Source organism: Corvus brachyrhynchos, unplaced genomic scaffold (assembly GCF_000691975.1).
Source record: "Corvus brachyrhynchos isolate BGI_N302 unplaced genomic scaffold, ASM69197v1 scaffold317, whole genome shotgun sequence".
Lineage (NCBI taxonomy): Eukaryota > Metazoa > Chordata > Aves > Passeriformes > Corvidae > Corvus > Corvus brachyrhynchos.
This window is the reverse complement of record NW_008239295.1, coordinates 89,928-106,374: the sequence shown is the minus strand read 5'-3', so window position 1 is coordinate 106,374 and position 16,447 is coordinate 89,928. Positions and strand designations below refer to the sequence as shown.

At 41.6% G+C, this 16,447-nt stretch overlaps 1 protein-coding gene across 1 annotated transcript in view; it reads right to left on the bottom strand.

Moving 5' to 3' along the window:
- LOC103619962 (fatty acyl-CoA reductase 1-like) overlaps positions 1-16,447 on the bottom strand; it is a 91,574-nt gene that overhangs the window by 47,081 nt on the left and 28,046 nt on the right. The window contains exon 2 of the mRNA XM_017740584.1: positions 15,967-16,192. Coding sequence (XP_017596073.1) covers positions 15,967-16,155 — 189 coding nt within the window. The 5' untranslated portion in view covers positions 16,156-16,192. The remainder of the gene's footprint in view (positions 1-15,966; positions 16,193-16,447) is intronic.

The window sequence follows — 16,447 nt, the reverse complement described above, 5'->3', positions numbered from 1 at the left end:
TAATAACCTCAGAACTGGAGCAAGACCTGCCCTGCTTGTGTAGAAAGCACAAACACCGCTGCTGCTACGAGCTGAACCTGCTCTTGTGAAATGGCCTCCTTGATTCCCACAGAGCAACGCTTGGTCCGTGAATTTTCCCTTTAGATGTCCATGATTTTGGATTATGAGGATAAAAGTGAAACTTTTCCAATCATGCCATTGAAACAGGAATGTTTAAAGGGCTCGCCCTTCTCTCCTGAGCTAAACTACCTGGAGATATCACACTGTTACGAAAAAACTGTGGGTAGCACAAGAGCAGTGTAATCGTTTGATACTAATCAACACTGAAATTGTTGGAGAAATAAAAAGCTGTCATTCACTTAGAGCCTGCAGCAAAACTCGCCTAGTTGATAGGGAACATTACAAAGGTTCATTTATTTTATGCATTTCAGTTCTCAGCATGACACACCTTCTATCCAGGGGTGTGAATGTATTTGTAGTGTACCTCAGGAGATGAATGTCCATCAACAAATTCCAGTGTTTATTTATGGTTAATATTTCACAGCAATAAACATTAAATACGTTCCTATTTGATAAGATAACAATCTGAGGCCAACACCTTCCCTTTCAAGGCTCCCAGTAAAGTGATAACCTTTGAAACATATCAGCTGCCTCATGTAAAAACTGAGAACTGTCTCCACCAAGCAACTCAATAACTGATCTGTATCTTTATGACTACAACTTCTCATTATGGAGATAGAGATACCACCCAAACCACTTCAGTAAGATACAAGCAAACGTGGCATTAGCTCAGCATATCAAGACACTGATATGAGGAAGTTCTGCTGGCAAGTCCTCCCAGGTGGACAAATCCCAAACCACAGAGCATTTTTCTGGTTGGTATCCATGGGCTGGCATGGCTAATATTCCTGCAGTGCACCTCAGCTAGGAACTTGAAGAGAGGCACACAGAAAACACAAGAAAAAGAGAATATATAGTTAATCCCATTTGGGAAAAGGGCAGACTTTTCAGGAAGGAAAAAGGAATAAGAGGTTTGTATTATGCTGAGAGGAAGAAAGGATATACAGAGGGGTATGGAATAAAGGACTTTGCTTCCTAAAGGGAGATGGCCTTTAAGATCACCTGGTCTAGTGAAGGGTGTCCCTGCATGGCAGAGGGCTGGAATGAGATGAGCTTGAAGGTCCTTTCCTACCCAAACCATGCCATGATGACTCTATGGCTTTCCTTCTGAACATCCTATCAGCTATCAGACTATCAACTGTGCAGCACAGGCCAGCCCAAATCCAAGATACAAGATGTAATCTCATTTTCAGCTTTCTTTGACTACACCTAAAGACCAGATTGCTGGTAGGAAAAGAGTGCAGCTCTACCACCCTGCTTAAAAGGTGACATCTGAAACTGGGAAAGGGGAGCTGTGGAGGTACATGTTGGTGAGGAAAGAGGATCAGGAAGCACTGTTGGCCACCACCCAAATGTGGTGGTGATCCATTTTAACTGGAACACATAGTTATCAGGTCCTGAATCTCAGCAAATTCACCTCTGGTTTTTCCCCTTTCTGCATCTGAGATGATGTGCTAAAATGGCAAAGAATTTACTTACTGTTGACTGTAGTTGCTGAGGAACGTGGGAGGGACAGGTGACTGGACAATTCTGGGAGCTGAAGGAGGTATATGAAGATGGGATCAAGCAGGTCATGGCTGTAAGGATCTGCAGATCATGAAACAGAAAGGAGCAGTAGAGCTGCACAATGGATTTGGGTCAGAGCTGACCTGGAAAAGGTGCAGCTGGAATTGCTGATGACTGAGTGATGCTCTGATCAAAACCTTCCCTGGAGGTTTCTGGGGCTAGTGGAAAGTGGGGAAATGGGTTGCTAGGCCCCAGGGCAGCAAATCCTGTCTGTCAGAAAGAAATGGAAGAAATAATAGGGGAAGGGCAGAAAGAATGATGATCTTCCAAGCTTCAAAAGGAAGGGCTGAAGGGTAGAATTCTGGAAGGATGACAAAATGATTTACTGCTTCCATGCCCTATGGAAGCTCAAGGTCTCCATGCTGCTAAGAATGGTTACTGTCCTCTCACTCAATGTACTGGGCACATAAAAAATTTGACAGGGAAGAATCTAATTACCATTCCCTAAAGGCTCAGAGATCCTCCATTGATAAAACTCCATCAAAATCATACAGGCACTACATTAACAATTCTGAATTGCAGCAAACTTGATTTATTCTGTATTCTTTTCCTGTTCAGGCTGCAGTGCAGAGTCCGGATGCCCTTTAGACATTACAACAGAACCCAGCCCATTGCCTTTGATCAGTTTGTATTCCTGCCCAGCATGAAACAGAAACAAGCAAAATCAGCACTCAGAATTTGTGGAGACATGAATCTTTTAAAGGATCAGGTTTAATGGGTTAAAAACATTAGAATGAGACTCATATCTACGTGCCACAACATATTTTTAGCACATATAAGCCTTCATGTACAAGAATTTTCCCTCCCTCTGAACTTCTATGCCTCGATCTCTTGTGCATCCTTTCTTAGTGTAAATCCTTTTAACGGATTATATTTAAAGAACCACTTATTTGATGCTAGGAAGAGATGCCAAAGCAGTATTTTGGCAGTTGTTTATGAAGTGATTAAGATCTTCTATTTTTTCTATGCAGATATAATAAAGGATGGCCATTTATTTTGCTAATTGATACGAAATGTAAGGACTAGAACTTTAAATTGATGGAAAGACAGAAATCAAAACCTGACTGTCCTTTCTTCAGTGGACAACGAAAGAGCCCCATGCAGAGAAAATCCCGTCCTTGAGGGATGTGTATGGTGACAACATGCAGGAGATGGATGAATCCAAAAGGATTGCAGAAGAACAAAAGAGTCTTGTGTCTCAGTCCTTTGAGCAAGTCTGTATTTTCCCTGCTTATCTTTCTGGATACACCCAGTGATGTTACACATCCCTCTTCAAATTCTTATCTACAATACAGGTTTTCTCCGCAGGCTATTTCTATGTTTCACCACACTCTTTACGACATTAATAGTTACATGTACATGTATTTACTGCTCTCTGCCCTTTCTGGAAAACAAAACAAAACAAAAACACAAACAACCAACCCCCTCGAAACAAAACAAACAAACAAAAAACCCCAAACCTATCTCAGCTTTTCTACTACCTTGAAAACAATAAAATAGCAAACCCTATTTTCACAGAGGAAGCCCTTGGGTATCTCAGAGAAGGCATGTTGTGGGATTAGGCCTTACCTTTCAAAAAGATGCATCACTTTCCTGATACATATATGTGGAGAGAATGTGACATGGGAAGTAGTCCAGTGAAAATGACATTTTACAAGAAGAAGTTACAAGCCCCACCTCCGTGTTCTTAGAAACTCGGGTAACTTGGATAGTGTACCTGGAAAGCTGAGCTGCACCTTGGGCACGAAGTTTGGTAGAGAAACCAGCTGGCAAGAGCGTATTTGAACAAGCAGCCACATGAATGAGCTCTCAAACACATTCTGGGTATCTCTGGCAGTGCAACGTGGAATTCTGTGGCTGTGCTAGAACTTCTACCCACAGCATGAGAACAGATTTCATAGCTTAAGTATTCTACCTAGGGAAGATGAACCCTGCTCTTACAAGCCTTTGGGTTAAAAAAACCAGAACTCATGAGACACAAGCTCCTTGCTTGCTTTCTGCTGACACAGAGCAAATAAACCTTGCTCCAGGAAAATGCCTAAGCAGGTATTTTATTTAAAGCATGGCCATTGAAATGGGAACTCACTGCAAGTTTCCTATGAGCTTTTGACACACTGCATCAGGAAGCCACACATCTGGTTCACCCCACATTAAAGAGGGAAAACGATTTTCATTTATTTGACAGAAGGGGTAACTGATTAATCTAGATATTTAAACAGTTGTTCTGAAGGAATAATATGAAGCTTTGATGTATCTCACATCTTCTCAAGTCCTTCTTCAGATTCTTCATAGGCCTCCTTTAGGCACTGGAAGGGCTTTGTCCTTCCTAATCTGCTCCCTGGGTGGTTGAAATCCCCCATGAGGACCAGGGATTGTGGATGTGAATATTAAGTGCTGTTAATGGCACTGCCTCTGTTTTAATCCCTTTGCTGCCAGCCACTCACTTGCTTCACTATCACCAAGTGCAGTAATTCCTGGGACTTAGAACACCCTGCCAGGACATGCTGAGACAGCTGAAGCGCTTCGCTCACTAAGGTTTGTTTAGGGACTGACCTCTGGAACACCGAAACTTCTTTGTAATGAACACTGCGCGGCAGAGGCAGGAGAGTAAAAGCCAAAGGATGTATAAAAAGACTAGGAAAGCTACCAGAACTCAGGAGCTCAGAGATCCAGAGCCTGTTTCCCTTCTCCAGCTTCCTAAGTTAGATATTTCTTAGCACTGCCAGGTGTCAGTAGAGACACAGTGGCATAAAGAATGCACTACAACCTGGAGGTTTGGGTTTTTTGCTCGGTTTGGGGTTTTTGTTTTTTTAAGGTGCTAAACAAGGTAAGTTCCCAGATAAACTCTTAGGGAATTCTGCTTATAAGTGACCTCCAGGCAAAGCATGAACCATTAAACTCTTGCAGTCTGAATGTCCAGCCAGGTTTCTTTTCCTCACCTTGACCGTAACACCTTTATCTGCATGTTGGCAATCTGATGGAGACAATGGTGACAGCTTTGCTTTTGTCAAGGTAAATGATATCCACAGCTTTCCCTCATCCACAGATTCAGTCATTTTATCACAGAACAGGACCAGATTGGTCCAGCTAAACATATCAAGGGTCAATCACAGAATCATGGAAGCGACTTTAAAGATCAGGGGTGGGGCAGCCACAGCTTCTCTGGGCAACCTGTGCCAGGGCCTCAGCACCCTCACAGGGAAGAATTTCTTCTCAATATCCAATCTAAACCTTCTCTGTTTCAGTTTAAAACTGTTCCCCTTGTCCTGTCACCCTAGGCCCTTGTCAATAGTGTCTCTCCATCTTTCTTGCAGGCTGCCTTCAGGTACTGGAAGGCTGCAATTAGGTCACCTTCTCTTTTCCAAATCCACGCTGACCCTTCAAGTCACTCCCTTTTCCTTCATGTACCCAGAAATGTCAAGAAAATTCACTCTGTGATTTTTTTTTTTCAGGGACAGAAGCGAAACTGCCTGAAGCTGCAGCTGCCTGAGTTGTCCCTCTTGCCCTTTCTGACAATGGGTGAAGCATTTGCCCTTTTTTCCAGCCATAAGTGTCCTCTAGAATGTAGAAATCCTGGAGGCTTCTGAAAGAAATGGAATACATAGTCCTTCATGCTCTCTTTACAGCCCTGGGAAAGAAATTTGCTGCAAAACATACCTCCACATAGAGTTCTACTAAAGTCAGCTTCCTGGAGATCAAAGCAAGGGCAGCAGCTTGGGAACTGCCCACATCCAACAGGGAGTCAACCATCAGGGAGACAGCGTGCCTCCAGGCATGGATACAGCACAGCAAAGAACACATTAGCTTTTTGAACAGGTTATTGCCTTTCTGCAAGCAACCTCCCCAAGCAGAAATCTACCCATAAAAATGTTTTTCCCTCCTCCACCACTGACAATTTTGTCACACTTTGTATGGAAATGCCCTTCCCAGTGCTGAAATTATTTGTGGGTGGACAGTTCAGGTGGTTAATTCCTTGGGTGTGGGCACACATGCAATGCCAGAAGTGGCACAGTTGTATTCACCTGGTCTTCTGAAACATGAGCTTATCACTTGAAGAATGATAAACCCTTTTCTTACCCTCCTGCATCTCTATTGTTGTGTTCTCACAGCCTGCTTTATACTTGAACACCTTGAATAATGAGTGAGGTACTTCTAAAAAAGGTTTAAAGAGGTCAGACTGAGAGCTGTTACAGAAAGGATCATGAAACATTTGAGTGAAGGTGTAATTACCCATACTTACAGTGTGTGTGTGTCTTAGCAGATTTTGATATATCTTTAATAAATAAAACATTAATATAAACTTCAGACAAGTTCAGAGCCCTCTGGACACCCTAATTTTTAAAGATGCATTCACTAACAAAAAGAGAACCTAAATAACTTATTCTGGCTTCATCCAACAGGGAAATTTTCAATGTAGTGGAAAAAACTGTCAACTTAATACAAAATTTTGCTGTAATTTAGAGCTCTAGTTCTGCCATTATAAAAATAAAAAATGAAATAATTAAAAACAAGTTGTTACTTTGGAAGAGATCACCTAAAAATATTTTGGCATTTGGGGTTTTTTTAGGGCCCTGGGGTTGGAGCTCTACCACAGCAATCAAGGTAATTCAAGGGAAAAGTCCATTTTGCCTGTCCTTACCCATATTTTCTTTGCCAAAAAACATTTGGGAGGCTTTTTTTTTCCACTCCCAACTAGGAAGGTACTGACTGTTCACTGTAAACTTTTATTATACAGATGAAGTACCTGTAGTTTTATACACAACTGTAATCGCAATAACACCCAGCTTGGAGCCAGATCCAGGCTTCTGTTTTGCTGAGCTCACCAGATTGAAGGCTTTAAAACACATTTTAGTGTTTTGCAGCTACAAAACCAAAATAAAAGACCTTTTTCCCTAAACTAAGCTATGAAATCCCACTTTTAAGGTGAGATGGCAACACAAGGAGACAACCGGCAGAGTTGACAAGGAAGACAAGAAGAAGGCACACAATAATAGAGATCAAAAGTACACACACAGTTAGTTAGTATCAAAGGTTTGTTTGGTTTTTAAACAAGCCACAAGTCAGTGCTTGTTTTTGTTATTCATATTTGTTATTTCTACTGCAGCAGTGCCCAGAAGTCCCATCCAGGCATCCCATGGTCAGTCCCTCCTTTTAAATCTTGATGCAATCACACTGACTATCCCAAAGCTTCATGTATGAGAAGGAGATCACTCCAAGTTTTCTCTCTCATCTAAATCATGCCCATAAATAATAAGCCACACACTTGGCAAAACCAATTCAGATTGTACCAACACAAGGCAAGTTTCTGGGGCAGCCACTTTGGCACAACCACCTTGAATTTTGGATAAAACAGACCCAAACTGTAGCACAAGACTGATGCACCACTGAAGACACATCAACATTCTCCAATAACAAGTGAAAGCATATAGTAACTGAACATATATAGGGTCAAAAATCAGTCTAATGATAATTTTTGATAGAATGAATAAAGCATGCCCTGATTTTAAAAATATTTAGCTAGATTAGCAACCCTTTCCCTCTGTCAACTCCAGATCAAACACAAATCAGGCCAGAACAGCAGGCTCTGGACAACCACCTTCACAGACCAGAGTGCAGCAGTGAATCATCCCTGTTGCCAGAATTAATAGGATTTCCCTCTGCAGTCAGACCAGCTCGTTCTGGGAGTCTGGCTGCAGTTAGTTTGTGCTGTTCACAGTCACACCATCGTTCATATTTAACTATGAATGGAAGAGCTGTTTCGCTTCAAGAAGCAAAATTAATTTACAACACCAATAATACTCTCACTCCCAGATCCCTTAAAAGAAAACAAAAGGCCTAATACAAGCCCCCAGAAAATTACCAAAGCCCAATTTTCAGGCTTGGGTTCCTTGGCACAATTCAGACATTTCGATTTGTGTATGCAACAACGCGAGTCAGAACTTCACAGTTTTTTAAAGCAATCTCCCTAGTATTTGGCAGCTCTTATAGGTCTGGTAAACATAATAAAAACAGCAGGTTGGATTTGCCAGAGTAAACTGCAGTCAAAGGTGACCTTCAGACAACTTTAAAGCTGTGATCCTCTGGAGGATGGATTTTGGGATCAATTGTAGGACACCCAGAAGATCAAAAGTTCTGGATTGTGAATATCAAGATGCACCACTGTGTCACAAGCGGGAGCTCTCTCAAAGGCCCAAAGGCTCAGAGTATTCCCCTCCCTTCTCCCCAGTATTTCCACAAATTTGTTTATCCATGTGCTAGTCAGGGATCAGGTTTTTACAGGGAAGTCAAAACAGAAGGTTAAAGATTCTGCCCCACTATATTTAGGATTTCTTCTTAAACTGCTGTGTTTTGTTCACAACAAACTTTATTTCTTTGCAGGGTCTTGGAAGGCCAGAGTTCAATTTAGGAAAACAGAAAAGCTTCCTTTAAGAAAAAAAAACATTGAAGAAATAGCTGAGGATGGAATGGAATAAAATCAGGCACAAAGAACAAAACGTGAGTCAACTTTACATTGTGCTGAATGACCAAATAGCAAATTCTGCTTTTTGGGTGCTGACTGATGGCTCCATTGCCAACCCATTCCAGAAAAAGATGAGCCTGTATTTTCTTAACTAAGATTTGCAGGCCCTCAGAGGTTGTTTGAGGTTAGTTGTCCTCATTCAGCCCCAATTCCAAGATGAGAACCCATGCCTGCAGATGAGCTGTGGTACAGGAGCAGCTCCGTCGGTGTCCAGAGCAGTTCTGAAGTGCAACAGCCCAAAAAGGAATTGTGCCAACTCGCACACATCAAGAGCCAAGTCCCGGGCTCCAGCAAAATGACAAACATTGTTTAAAAACATGTTTGCTGAAGGCCTTGTTGGTGAACGGGTCACTTGGCAAAACTGTGAACACAAGGCATGCTGTGCAGCTGCCTAAAAGCTCAGCTCTCCCATGTGCCTGAGCAAAACCAGGATCCAGGAGAAATCGGCAGCTTACAAAGGATGCCCAACAGGACTTCTCTAATGATGTTGCTCCATGGCCTTGCTGCCAGCAAAAGCTGCCAGGAAATGGCTCTGACTTCTGTTACTGGTGTAAAACTCTCAAGCCTGTGTAGGAAAGTTTTTCCTCTTCAATGCTCTTTGTTCTTTTCCCATCCTCTTTGAAAATGCCATGCTGGACTCCTCCATCCCTCTAACGCACACTCTCCCACTTCCTCGACTTTTTCCTTTAGGACATGTAGACAGCAGTGGTGGTGATGCTGAAAGTTTTCTCCTGGCAAGGAGACCTGGAAAGGCACAACGTTCTGGATGGAGAGATCTCTGACTGGCACAAAAGTAAATTTTGTGGATTAGAGAATCTAAAGCTTCCGTTTAGTCACTTGAAAAAAAAAATCTAACATTAGGATACTATTTCCATCTCCAACTTAACACACAAGGTCAAGTTCAGAAGCAATCACATGGGAAAAGAGGTGGGAAATCACATGGGAAAATGAGAGTCAGCAGTACCAATAAAACAATTACTTCTTGGGTTTGTTAGCTTCCAAACCCAGAAACTGTCTAGCTTGCTTATGCTCCAAGGCTGGAATCAGACAGTGTTGGTTTTCCACATTTAGAAGAGTGATTAACTGCATTTTCATCTCTGTACCAAACACTTTTACCCGTGTTTAAATCGTTATCATCTGAAGTTGAAATACTGGCAGGGAAATCAAACTCATGCTTGTAATTATCCAGAACAAAAAGAAAATCCACCAGAATGCCACAGAATTGAAAGAATGACTTGTTTGGGCTACTTATTTGGGGCCATCACCTCTCTGAAATCTACCCTTCACGAGATACTCAACCAAAGCTAAATGAAGGTACCAAGAGAAATTCTACTGATTCCAGGAACTGGGCCTTGGCTGCAAACCAGAAAGTATGTAGGCATAAATGCAAATTCAAGCAACGTTATGAAGATCCTTTAAAGGACCCAACTGCAATCTTAGTTTGCTAACTTCCTTATGAGATTCCCTCTTTCTTCTGTATGACACCCTTGCACATTAAAGAAAAAATACTGTGAAGTTACAGGCTGTAAGTGTACCAAAGTATCACTGCTTACGGAGCACTAAAAATGTGTTTCATTTTACAGACGACAGCAAATGCAGCCTAACTGCGACCTCCATGCTGTTACTGGCAAGAGAAAGTCTTATTGTTGATATTTTTTTTAATTGCATCATTCTCAAGGTACTGCCTGCTCATTTGCTTCAAGGGCTGAACTTTTATTTTGTCATTTATCAGCTGGTAGAATCTTCACTGCAGAATCTTCACTAACACACAAACCCCTTGGGATACCTGCCACTAAATAAAACAAAAACGGCTAGCTTGAAAGAGAGCGCCATCATGCATGTGTGCATGTGTGTCTAATTGGGCTGCAGAGCAGAGTTTTGTGCTGGCTGCGTAAAAAGCTTGTCTGTAACATTCCTTGGACAAAATGAGGTCTCTGACCATCAGAGTTCTCAGAGCACACTACCAGTCATGATATCTTTACAGATTGAGCAGAATAACTGAATATTAATATTTAAACATGTGCATGTCTCTTGTTAGATATCTTACGTGAAACTGAGAAAATTCTCCTTTGTTTTCAGTTTTTTTTTTAACTTTACTGCATGAGCAACACATGCATTAGCATACAATTGGCTAAAGGGATTTTTCTGTAATGCCTCTATTTGAGGCTCTGTATTCTCCCCTGGAGGTGTTGCTGTTTACATCACGATCTACTTGACATCACAAAATGATTTTAAGGAGAAAAATCCCAACCAAACAAAAAAATCCTTCTGAAATCTGATGATTTCTTGCGATTCCAGACCAGGCCACAAAAAATTGCAAGAAAAGAAGAAGTAAAGATAAAAGTGAGGGACAGCTTTTACAGATTGTTCTGCAGGTGGTGGGTATGTGTGTAGAATGACATGAAGACAGAAACCATTAACCCCCTTGCTGTTGCAGCTCAGCAGGCAGGCACAGAGAAAGCCGAGCTGCACAAAAAGATCTTGCTCTACCCTTCACACAGGGCAAATTTTCTGTACACACACCTTGCAAGGATCAAGACTCTGCTGAGGTGGCAGCTGCTGCCAGGCCAGTGTCCCCTGGTTGATGTTGGACCACCCTGATTCATGCTGGGTTTCTCTTTTCAGTGGAAGATGAGGAAACTGATGTGTCAGGTTTTGACACCAAAACATTTTTATTCACAGAATGACAAACACACTTGAAATTAACTGAGAAGCATTTTTGATTTCAGAGATTTACTAATTTCAGAATAATTTACCTTGTTTCTACAGTTTCATATCGCACTGTGTTCTTGTTTTTCATTTAGAATCTTATGTCATTTAAACATTCTTAATTTCATTGTGATTTACTGTGTACCTTTGTACAACTGGAGGAAATTGAAAACTGCAGTCTATTTTATTTTAAAAGAGTTGACTTCACCCACTGTGAATACCTGCAGGAGCAGAAGGACTGAAGACAGTTTGCAAAGATGGAGTATTACACTGTGACCTCTTCTTGACAGTGATAAAACTGAGGTTTGAATTCTGTACCATCTGGCAGAGCTTGTGACCTGGAGACAAATGGCATCCCCAAGCCTTGTCTGGGTTTCAGCAGCATTGCTTTTTTTAATAAAAGACAACGTATCACACTATTAGCTCATAATCCTTCCTAGAGCTTCCAGTACTGCAAGTTCCGCTTTTAAGGGGCAAGATCCACAGGAACCATGCTGATAACACCACAGAACTGCATCTCTAAGTGATCAGAGACTGATGTTTCAGGTAGAGAGTCATGCAGGAGTACAGGGAGAAGCCACGTAATAAGGGACACAGCTTCTTGCAGTCGGATGCCTTCGGGAAGGGTCTAGAGCACAAGTGTTAGGAGGAGTGGCTTAGGGAGCTGGGGTTGTTTAGCTGGGACAAAAGAAGGCTCAGGGGGTACCTCATTGCTCTCTACAACTACCTGAAAGGAGGTTTTAACAAAGTAGGGGTCAGCCTCCTCTCCCAGGTAGCAAGTGATAGAATGAAAAGGAAATGGTCTCAAGATGTGTCAGGGAAGGTTTAGATTGGATGCCAGGAAAAACTTCTTCACCAAAAGGGTTTTCGAGCATTGGAATAGGCTGCCAAAGGGAGTGGTTGAGTCACCACTCCTGGAGGTATTTAAAAGATGTGATGCTTAAGGACTTGGTTTAGTGGTGGACTTGGCAGTGCTGGGTTAGCACCTGGACTCCATGATCTTAAGAGTTTTTTTCCAGGATAACTGATTCTATGACTCTATAACTCATTTGTTCTTCAAACACAGAGAGATAGAAAAAATATTATTTCAGTCTTGGCCTTGAACACTTCCAGGGATGGGGCACTTATAGAATCAGAGAATCAGTTAGGTTGGAAAAGATCTCTGAGAGCATCGAGTCTAACCTATGACCTAACACCACCATGTTCCATCAACCTAAAAGCCTCATTAGCCCTGATCCAGGTACACACCGCTCTGCAGTGGTCACAGCAGATTTCAGGAATGCTGTTCCAGATGGAGTGACAGGGCACCAGTTTGGCAAGGAGAACTTTTATTGCTTATGGTGATGAGTGAGGGGGCAAAGACAGGGATAGTCATAGGAGGTGGGGAAAGATAAATCTGAAATGATTTGCTGAAATATACAGGACCTTGCTGGATGTTTGCTGATAAACACAGCACACTTCACAAGGAAATACTGAAGAGGCAAAGCTGTCTGACAGCATTGAGCATCTGCTTTTTGCAGTGGCCAGGCCCATCGCAATGTGCAGCTCCAGACAAAGCTTTGCAGGGAAGAGAAGGCCTGTCTGTAGCATCCACTGTAACTATAAGGGTTAACTGTGGATGGACGACAGGAAAAAGCAGCAGCATTTTACAGTCACACCTAATTCTCCATTTTAGGCAGCCTCCCCATTTGCTCTCTGAATTATCAGAGACATTAATAAGAGCCTTTTCCACTCCCCACTTTGCCCGATCTTTCTAATTAGGAACACTGAACAAATATATCTGAGAAACAGCCTGGCAGCAGCAAGCAGCCTTGGTTCACTGCATGCAGGGCATGGAAAATGCTCTTCTCTCCCACGGACAACGGGAAAGCTACAATCGGTGACTCAGCATTAGCCCAGTAACTGCTCTCCAGGGAATCCCAGACTTCCTGCCCAGCTCTGTGCACAGAGGGATCAGACAGCAAAAGCGCTCCTTGAGACAATTCCCTACCTCTGATAAACACACACCTGCCATCAACGAACGATGATACATCCCTGTCAAGCTTTGCCTCATGATCCGCATCTCTGGACACATCCAGGCTGCAGCCAATATTGAAATTTAGGGGGTTTTGTGTAACAGCTGTGCTCTGTGCAAGGCAGACGTGGCATTTCATAAAGCACAGGGTAATAGCTTGATTCCCTTAGGGACTTGCTGCTGGAAAATAGAACATCTCCTTTCATAAATAGGCAAGGTCACAACGCTTGTTTTGGATTTGATGCTGAGATAATTGAGTATCTGTTCATTATACATTGCATATTAATGCACTAACGCAACTGCATGTAAAACTAATTTTACTAGACCTGAGGAAAGCAGCTTCATGTCAACGCCTATTCAGCTACAGAATGCAGTCAAAGAACTCTGATTTATGCATAAACTATTTTCTGTATTTTCCTTTCCATGTTGGATTCAGAAGTTGAAAAATTCCAAGTAACCAACTGTTGAAAAGCACAAACTAAGCTATTTTGCCCGTTCACATTGTATCACCCTTTTGAAACTCACAGCTGCTCTTCTATTTAACAGGAGTCATCTTCCAGTGTATTCACATGTACACACAGTGACCCAGACAGGTTACAAACATGACACCTCAGTGTTTAAACCCTGTAGATATAATGATAAAAGCCACACAAATTTCACAGAGATATATGAAGAAGGATCAAAAGTCTAGGCAAGTTCTTTCAAAATATTTCTAAGTACTACCAAAAATCAGGAGTCCCCAGAGGACCTCACCTGAAGAACCTAAACATTATGCAACTAATTCTAACCAATCTGCTTCACTTTGATCTTACTTCATCTCAAATAAATTTTATCTCTTTGTTTAGAATATTTGGAAGTTGGCAACCTGTTTCTCTCTTCTCCTTTGCTTCCTGGAATAGTTCCTTTCTGGATGTGCAAACAAGAAAATCCAAAGGACAATACTAGGTCACAGCTAAATACAAAAGAAAAAAGAGTTACTTGCAAAGTGAATGTGTCATGGATCAGTAGAGAAGATTACATAGGGTAAGATATGAAAGAAGAAATAAAGTGTTTTCTCCTAAACCCAGATACAAGCACTGTTCTACATTAAATCCAGTAGTTTGGGGGGAAAGGAATAATTATGCACTAGAGTTTAGAAATTATAAAGGTACACAGAAACAGCACACATAAATAACAGAAAGAATTTTATTCTGAATTTTCCTGTGCTTACTCCAAAATATCTCGTCAGAGATTATGATCAGAAATTTCAAATGTGAATGCTGTCTGAAGATTTGGAACAAAGTTTTGCTGCATTTTTATTTGTTATATACCTCAGGAATTTCGCAAACTAGAGGATGCAAAGCTCAACCGTAAATGAAAGAGCAGTCTCTAGATTGTGATCAACTGGAAAAGATCTGTAAAAATGTTAAGAATAATGTTTCCTGCCCTCCTCATCTGTCATTAAATTAATAGCTAGTGGAATTCACAGTTTCATTCCTAGGAAAAAAAAAATCTCCAAGGCTGTCAACATTTGTACATGGCAAACACCTTCAAGGAGTAAGGTTTCTGCCTTAGGCAAGGATTTTTCAGTAATTTTAAAATGATCAGCATCAAAAAGACACCTTCTTCCTTGAGAGGACCTGGATGACTTGTGAGAGTTTTTTCTTCCCAAGGCTGCAGCAGCCTAACTTAGAGCCCTGCCTGCTCCTTTTGTTCATTTGGAACACGTTGGAGCAGGCTACCAAAGGTTCAAGGAGAGGTTATCAGGTCCTGCTTGCTGTTGGCACGTCTAAAACTGCTGACACATGCTAGGAAGAAAAATGGGTACATCTAATACCACTGCAACAATAAAACAGCTACTAGGGAACCCCACCTAGAGCTAAAACACCTCCAAGCTGTGCTGGCCAACTGAAGAGATAAGCCAGTAGTATTTACACATAAAATGCAAACAGAGCTTACACAAGTCTTGATAAGTACCTAGGTTTATCATTGCCTCAGTGTTTTAAAACACAAGAGGCAAAAACATATGCAAAACACACCACATTTGGGATTTTGTTGGTTGATGATGAAAATCATTATCCACAGTGATGAAAGCTGAGGGTGGACTTGGCAGTGTGAGGTTAAGGGCTGGACTCAAAGACCTTGAGGATCTCTTCCAACCTAAATCATTCTACGACAGACCTGCAAAAGGCAACCAATGGGATTGTTTTCTTTTGTATCACTCACAATTTTTCCTGAATATGAAAACAATCTACTCTCTGTCAAAACCACACCAAAACCAAACAAACTCTGTTCTTGGACATACATCAGATTTTTCTAGCTTAATGCCTCAAAACATTAAAAGGAAAAAAGCACATTTTCTGCCACACTTACTTCTCTCAAAGTCACCTATTTTACCTTAACTTCTGTAGAAGGAGGAGGATTCTTCCAGTCAAGTCTTGTTCAAACTTTTATTTTAGACCAATACTCTATAGCTATGTTGACATTTCTCAGATTAATTCCAAGTTATTCCTTGCCTGGTAGGGCCAGATCTGTCCCTTCCTCTCATTTCACATCAGCTATGTACAAATTCACACTAGCATTAAGCATGAGCTTGAACTCTGGCATTTATCATAGCTGGAGCATTCTGAGCGAGTTCACAACCTCACCACTGGCTTAAGAACCTCAAGAGACTCTTGAGGGCCTCAGGCCAAGTCAGTGTCTCCTTACAAATTTTTACATTAAATACAGCAAAGGGCTTTGACATCCTTCTTGCTACTAGAGATGCGGATTTCCTCACTGGGATGGCAAACTAAGCAGGATCAAGCCACATGGGTGGAGGTCATGCAAAAGGGAAGTAAAAGGATTACATTGTTACAGTGTAAAATGCTGTGGCACCTATCAGACAGACACAGGTTCGTTCAATTCTTTTGGCTGTCCTAGACATAGCAAAAATATACAGCTGTTACAGCAGAAGTCAGCCTTTTGTTCTTCATGAATGGAGTAAAACAGAAGCCCTTTGCTTCACTCACCTAAATGGCTTTCAGATTAGATTCCAGAATAAACCATGTGAACTTACCTTACATTTCAACATGTTGGCCACTCTCTCTTGCATTGACTGACCAGCCTTTGGCCTGACAAGAATATAAACTGCTTTCACTTCAGGGCTGGAGCGCAGAAGTTTTTCCACCAGTACTTTGCCCATGAAACCTGTAGCTCCTGTGATAAGTACAGTCTTTCCATTGTAATAAGCTGAGACTGAAGACATGGTGCTTTCTTGTTCCTTCCCTTCCTGCAGCAGGTACCTGAGAAGATGCAGAAATAACGCTTTAAAGGCTTTTGGGATAACCTTTTTAGTCACCTACGTCAACTCAAATCAGTTCAGTCAATGGCAATTTAAAAAATGATTTTTTAAAAAAGTCTTTATTGCAAAAATAAACCACAAAAATCTGAGAAGCTTAAAAAAAAATCAAGCTCAGCCTTATCCTCCATATGACACCACAGCTGCACACAGAGGTCAAACACAGCTTGTGCTGTCCAAGGCTCCCAGCAGGAGATGC